At 37.8% G+C, this 7,306-nt stretch overlaps 1 protein-coding gene across 1 annotated transcript; it reads right to left on the bottom strand.

The window, feature by feature from the left end:
- Positions 1-376: 376 nt before the first annotated feature.
- LOC126489610 (dual specificity protein kinase TTK-like) lies at positions 377-3,351 on the bottom strand. Its single transcript, XM_050123960.1, is given in 1 exon segment — positions 377-3,351. A coding segment is annotated over 1 exon segment (2,574 nt). The 5' UTR covers positions 3,287-3,351; the 3' UTR covers positions 377-712.
- Positions 3,352-7,306: the final 3,955 nt, after the last annotated feature.

Genomic DNA, 7,306 nt, shown 5'->3' with positions numbered 1-7,306 from the left:
TCTTGAGTCACACATTTTACTGTGACACAGAAACACACTTGCTTGTGAGTACTCCCAGGAAACTCATTGTTTCAACAACTGGACTTTCGAGGTGTGAGCTACATTAGTATGCTAACCATTCCCAATCTGGAGAGAGTAGACCCTTATTAATATTTTCCCAGGAATATAGTCACATAACACATTATTATTTTTATTTTTCCTTGTAGATTATTTCTATAAATCAAGCAGAAGTTAAAACAAAGTACATTTCTATCAAGCAAATTTAAGCACTTTAAAATAATACTCTATAGGATACATGGGCATAAAAATACTTAGCACACTACTGATTCTGCATGTAAGCAATTATTATATATATTTCTTTTTTTTTTTTACAACTTGGGGACGGTGGTGTCCCTCATGAGGATAAGCTTTATTTACACAGGTCTTCAGAGTAAGAGGTCCTCTCTATTTACAGAGATCGTCAACAGTCCAGAGTCCCCGCTCCGTGTGAAATGTTACCAGACCGATTAGATTTACAGAAAAACAAAAAACAAAAGCACAACTATATATTCTAACACAGTGGTTAACTTTACAGTTTTTTTAGAGGATAATTTACAAAGATTTTTACTGAAAAAATTCAGGCAAGTTTGTTTCCTAAGGTAGATTTCCGTGGCGATTCAAAAGTATAGCAGATGGACAGCTTTAGTGTTTTTGGTTTGTGAGTAGCTGTACATCAATTTCCTTCTGCCTTTTTGTTAAATGTCTTGGATGATGAAGAATCTTGACTTTCACCACAATTATAGCGTTCATAGAGAGTTTTGGCAGTTTTCAAAATGGAGTTAGGAGAATTCAGACCAACAAGTTGACTCAGAACATATTTCATTTCATCATTGGTTTTCCTAGCCACTTGGCTGCCTGAATGGGGTTGAATCTGAACATAAGGATGTGCGAGCAGCTCAGGGATGGATATCCTCTCTTTAGGGTCCCTTACTAAACAGCGCTTTAGCACGTCTTGAAGATCTTTTTCTGGAATATCAGGAAATTCAATCTCATGATTAGGGTCAATTATGGCATGTAGTTTAGAGAGCTGATTAATGATATGCTGGAATGGGGTTTTCCCGTAAGTCATATAGTACAAAATGCACCCCAAGGACCAAACATCACTTCTGGGGCTTATCTTGGTCTTGACTTTCCCATGTTCTCTTGAAGAAGACATGTCTCTGATTGCTTCTGGAGGCATGTAATTAACTGTACCAACCTGAGAATCTTTAACTATGCTTGTTGTATCTGGCTGCATTTGGTTTGCAATCCCAAAATCAATTAGCTTCAGCATTCCTTCAACTATTAGAAAATTAGCAGGCTTCAGATCACTATGAACAATGCCATGCTGATGGATTGTGTGTACTGCTTCCAACATATTTTTCCAGTAGCTCTTGCGTTCCCATGGATTGATGGATTTTTTCTTTTTAAGCCAACTATTCAGGTCAATGTTTCCACATTCCATTACCAAGTAGATGTATCGCTCTGTGATTTCATAATCATAGAGGCGGATGATCTTATCACTGTGTTGCTGTAGTTTGTTCAAATAAGCTATCTCATTCCGGTAACTGTCAATAGTTTCCTTATCTGCATCTTCTAGGTTCACATATTTGATAGCATATATATGCTTCTTTTCACTCAATACCTGAAATACCTTACTGGAACCTCCACCGCCTATCTGTTTTAGTATGGAATAAATTCTCCCTTTAACAGAAATGCATTCATTTACTGTTGAGGATCCTGAAACCTGTAAGTTTTGAAGAGGGGTACTCAGTCCTTGCTGCTGTTGGTGCTGCTGCTGCTGCTGCTGCTGCAGGCAGGCAGGCTGGCTGTAAGGTGTCGATAATGGGCAGGCAGGCAGAAAGTTCTTCTTCACAACTGGAGTCCTAAAACAGCTCATGTAATCATCCGTGGAATTACTACTGGGTGTCACACAGACAGACTTTGGATCAATCCATTTAGGAACTGACATCGGAGGCGACTGCTTTGAAACTGGTAAGGCAAGCTGCTCAACAGTGGGACACTTCTCTTTCTGAGTCTTAGGGGTAACATCCGGAATGTGCCACTGGTTCTGGCTCACACTCTCAGACTTTCTTGTGGACTGCCATGGTTTGTGCTTTCTTTCTGCAATCTCTGATTCTTGACGTACTTTAGTTTCTTCCAATTTTGTTAGGAGACTTGATTCAGTTTTACTCTTCAAGATTACTAAATCAGAAATAAGCTCAGAACTTTTTTCACCGGACACCAGAGAGTCTTTGAAATGGACACTTTGAATGGGCTTTAAAGTTCTCAATTCACAGGAATCATTTCCACTTGGTTTGGATCCAGGAATAATTGATTCTCAGGAATCTGATCCGGATATCTTTCTTTTTGAAAAATTTGGCACAGCTGAACCATCTGTCTTCACATGATAATCTGGGCTATTCAGAAGGTTAACCGGGACTCTTCCAAAGGGACATGACGGTTTAGCTTTGTTAGTTTGTTTTAAGGGATTTCGATGACTTATTTCTGCATCTTGTGGAGGTATGTTCTCTCCATATAAAATCCTGGCTATAGCAGGCTGTCCTCTGGAATCACAACTCATGTTCCTATTCTGTAGATTTCCAAGGGAACTAGAGAATGATTCTTGGGCAGTTAGTACTGTAGATGCTGACAAACTCTTCTTGTCCTCCTCTGACAGTAGCTGCTTTTTCTGGAGGTGTAAGTTGCGCATGGCGATCTCCAGCATCTGCAGCGGCACTGCTCCGCTTTCTATAGCTTTATGAAGAAGCTGTTCGCTTTTTTTAAGATTGCCTTGAGACAGTTCAAACTGTGCAAAAGACACATGCACAAAAGCAAACTTCTTGCAGTTTTCTCTGGCCATTTGAAAGTAGTCATGAGCATCATCAGGTTCTTGAATAGCTTTTAATTCGGCAAGTCTGACTTGGATACGAGCAAAGCTCTCGTTCTGGCCATATTTATCTGGAGGAAGGGCTTCAATTGCTTGACTATAGCGACCGATCAACTTATTTAAAAAAGCATCATTTAGGGGGACACTGTTCTTCTCTAGTTTCAGCAAGAAATTCAACCAGTTCTCTGGGGTGTTCGCCATCATCATAATTTGGTTAACCGTTTCTGTAGGATCAGCACAGATTTTATTCGAGCTCAGCTCATCAGTAAGGTCTTCCTTTATCTTATTTTTAATATCTCTTACTTTGGTCATTATGGAATCAATTGTCAACTTCCTGCCATCTAATTCTTCAGCCTCCATTTCTAAATTGTAATTCATCTCGGGAGGCCGAGCAAAGACGCAAACTGCCGAGCCCCAACTCCTCTCCGGAGCCACGTTTGAATTTCCCCCTATATATATTTCTATTCAGAACTTAGGATAATTGAAAACCTTTGCCTCTATGTGTGGTTGTGGTTTCTATCTATCCTCCAGTTTCTTTTTCTATGATAATCTTTTCTCTGTGTTACATATTCTTTTCATTCTACTTGGTTTTTAAATGTGAATGAAATCCATTTTTAATATTTATTTAATTAATTTCAAATAAGAAAAGAAGCATTTGTTATTAGTAGATATAGCTTAGTGTTTAAGGTCCTTGGTTCAAACCTGACTAAGGGAGGGAGTGGAGAGAAGAGAGGGAGAGGAGAGGAGGGAGGGAGAGAGGTTTCTTGTGATATAACAAAATACAGAAACTCCTGATTACCTGTACCCATGGCATTGTTTCTTTGCTACTCTGGTGTCCTATATCTGTTTTTCCTTTTCTACTTGGCATCCTGGGCATTTTCTAAATTGTTTTCTTGACTTTCTGATAATATTGTTTCAATAGGAAGTCAATTCTTGATCAACATTTAGAAGAAATAAAAGATAATTTTCAGATGTACTACTACTGAAAATAATATGTAAATATGGAAGGACAGTACTTCCTTTATACAGGACAATCTTACCTTCTGCTGTTCATAGGTGCATGTTTCCCTATTTTATATTCAGTAAATTCAAGGGCGGAAATAAATTTTGCATCAGAAATTGTAGTAGCTATTTTCTCTTTCTTTTGACTTTTTTGTTTTGTTTTTTTTTATATTGATATTTATTGAGCTTTACATTTTTCTCTGCTCCCCTCACTGCCTCTCCCCTCCCCCTTCAATCCTCACCCCAAGGTCGCCATGCTTCCAATTTACTCAGGAGACCTTGTCTTTTTATACTTTCTATTTCCCATGTAGATTATATCTATGTAAGTCTCTCCTAGTGTCCACATTGTTGTCTATGTTCTTTGGGATTGTGGTTTGTAAGCTGGTTTTATTTGCTTTATGTTTAAAAACCACTTATGAGTGAATACATGGGTAATTGTCTTTCTGGGTCTGGGTTACCTCACTCAAATTAATGCTTTCTAGTTCCATCCATTTTCCTGCAAAATTCAAGCTGTCATTATTTTTTTCTGCTGTGTAGTACTTTATTGTGTAAATGTACCTCATTTTTCTTATCCAATCTTCGATCAAGGGGCATTTAGGTTCTTTCCAGGTTCTGGCTATGACAAACAAAGCTGCTATGAACATAGTTGAACACATGTCTTTGTGGCACGATTGAGCATCCTCTGGATATATAACCAAAAGTGGTATTACTGGGTCTTGAGGAAGGTTGTTTCCTAATTTTCTTTTTTTTTTTTGTTTCCTAATTTTCTGAGAAATTGCCACACACTGATATCCAAAGGAGTTGTACCAGTTTTGCTTTTTAAATTTATTCTTTGTAAATTTTTCATATATATATATGATATATGTATGAAATATATTGATTATATCCATTCCCCACTCTCCTTTTCAAACAACTACTACCCATCCCAACACACCCGCATCTCAGTTTCCCATTCTTTAAGTAAATGTAGCCCACTAAGTCAAGTTGGTAGGCTAGCCACTGGGGAAATAGAAAAAAAGGCAATGGCCATATTCCCAAATATCAAAAGAAAAGTAACAGCAAAATGAATTCTGCACTGGCCAACACATTTCCTCTTTACTGGGTAGCTTTAATGGTGTTAGGAGGCAGGATACAAGTTCCTCTGGGGGTCATCATCATCATCATCATCATTGTCCTTATTGCTAAACTCTACATGCTGAAATACCAACCTGCCAGATAAGATGAGCACACTGGTGAAATAGTAGCATGACAGTTATTGGGGCATCCCATCACTTTCTGTCTGGCTCCTTGGCCTGTTCCACAGGAGGAAATTCATGTCTGGTACTTGAAACCTGGTCAAATTTCTGTAAATTTGAGTTCATGGGTGCTAGTGAGAGACTTTTTAAAATTGTTTTGCTAAATGGTCATGTGCTAAATACATAGATTTGTGCTGCTTTTTAACCTTGGTCAAAGGCTAAAAAGTTTTGCTGTGGAAAGTAGTTAATGCAGAGACATATTACTCCTTAAAATATTGAGAGTAAATAGTTGGGATAGTTTTAATTATTCGTCTATAGGATTGTTTCAATAAAGCACAGTGCAAAATATTTGACTTACTTGATTAGTTTCTATCAAACTAATGTAGTTTAAATAACATATATATATATATATTATTTTTAAGAAAATAAAATAAGTAATAGAGCATTGAAACACTCTAATGCAAATAAAATGGAATTCTTAGCAGGAGATATACAAGACTTCACAGAAATACGTTCTGTTCTCCTCAATCTAGGCACATTTACTAAGCACATATCGTGTTCCAGAGAGAACACTTACATGCTATGCCTAGATTATAAAAGTGAGTAACACTTATCTTTTATCTCACATAAATAAGAAGTAGAATCTGAAGAGACAAAATAATGGTTTAATAACTGTAATAGCAAATATATACCTAAGAAGTGGTCTATGGGTAGAGGAGAGTGGGTGTTAACAAGGGTGACATTGAAGTTGTCTGTCAAGGATTAACATATTTTTACAGATATAGAAGACAGCTCTAAGACAGTTCAGGGAGAAAGGCTCACATGCTCAAAGTGTTAGGAGTATCCTAAACTTAAAATATTTCCCAGAAAATATAAGTTGTTTACTCTAACTTAACTTTAGGATTAAAAGGGGAGGTCAGATAGAATCAAAAACAAAATCATTAAGTGAAGTAAGGCACAAAGGACCATACTAGAGAGAGAATGGGCATTTCCTGTCTGTCAGGTGAAAGAGAGGAATTGAGCTCTTGAAGATTTACATGAACGGAATGGTAATGTGGAAAAGGAACACATATGGAGAAAACATAGAATTGAAAATCCTGAGAACTATGACACACAACACAGTACAGACCTGTGACAGAATAGTAATTGAACTGTGTGCCAATTCCCAGGCTCAACAGAAAAAAAATGAAACAGAGACTAGCCAGTGTCCACCATCTGGGCTGCAGTGATCATCAGATCACACTGATAGACCTATCTAGACAGCTGTTTTTCTATACCTGGAGGGTGAATACAAGGTGCAGGACAACCTTGAGGTGTAAATTCTCAGAGCCCCTGACCCTGTAATAGCCTTGGTAAAATGTTTCAGCAGAGAAGCAGCATTCATTGCCAGAAGAAAATCACCTTACACTTTAACAAAGGGCAATGAGTTACTCATGCTATTGGGGAGAACTTTTGGGGCCATTTATCCTCTCTGCCCACTCCACGTGTCTTATTCCAATCAAAGTCTGTTCCTCACAAACATGCTTTATATTGGCCATGGGCATGAACGCTTAGACAGAACTCCCGAGAAAATGGCATTTTATGTCTTTCTTTATTCTTCACTGAACAGCAAAAAAATATTGTACGTAGTTGCTACCATCGAGGCTGTCACAGCATCTTGGCTACAAAAACAAAGTACTTTCCTATATTGTCCTTTTCAGCGCAAATAGAAACAGCACCTTATTTTGTTGGTTGAGCTATACCCATAGCTTGTCAGTTTTGTATCAAAAGAAAAATACCCCTTTCGTTGCATGAGATGATCAAGAGAGCTAAACAGACAGCACACTTCATTTTCCAGTGACTGGAATAATCCGGAGAGAGTTATGCAGCAAATCAAATGTTTTACTCTTGTGTGGTGCACTGCAGCCTATGGTTCTCGCATTCCTTTGTATTTTCCTCACAATACATCCCAACTGAAATGCATTCTTTCTTTATATAGTTTTCAAGCCACAGACTATGGGTTTGATTTTGTTTTAAACTCCGTAGCTAAACTTAAGTGAAGGGGAAATGGTCACTTGTTGGGAAACTAAGAGGCTCAAACGAAGGTACACCACACTCAAGTATCTTCTTTTCCAAATAAAGAGGTAAATTATAGGAGAATGCTCTGTTATTATTTGATGTT

Source organism: Alexandromys fortis, unplaced genomic scaffold, assembly GCF_014885135.2.
Source record: "Alexandromys fortis isolate MF-2015 unplaced genomic scaffold, M_Fortis_MF-2015_v1.1 scaffold_211, whole genome shotgun sequence".
In the NCBI taxonomy this organism is placed as follows: Eukaryota; Metazoa; Chordata; class Mammalia; order Rodentia; family Cricetidae; genus Alexandromys; species Alexandromys fortis.
The sequence above is the reverse complement of the archived record's forward strand: the minus strand, read 5'-3'. Positions and strand labels throughout refer to the sequence as shown.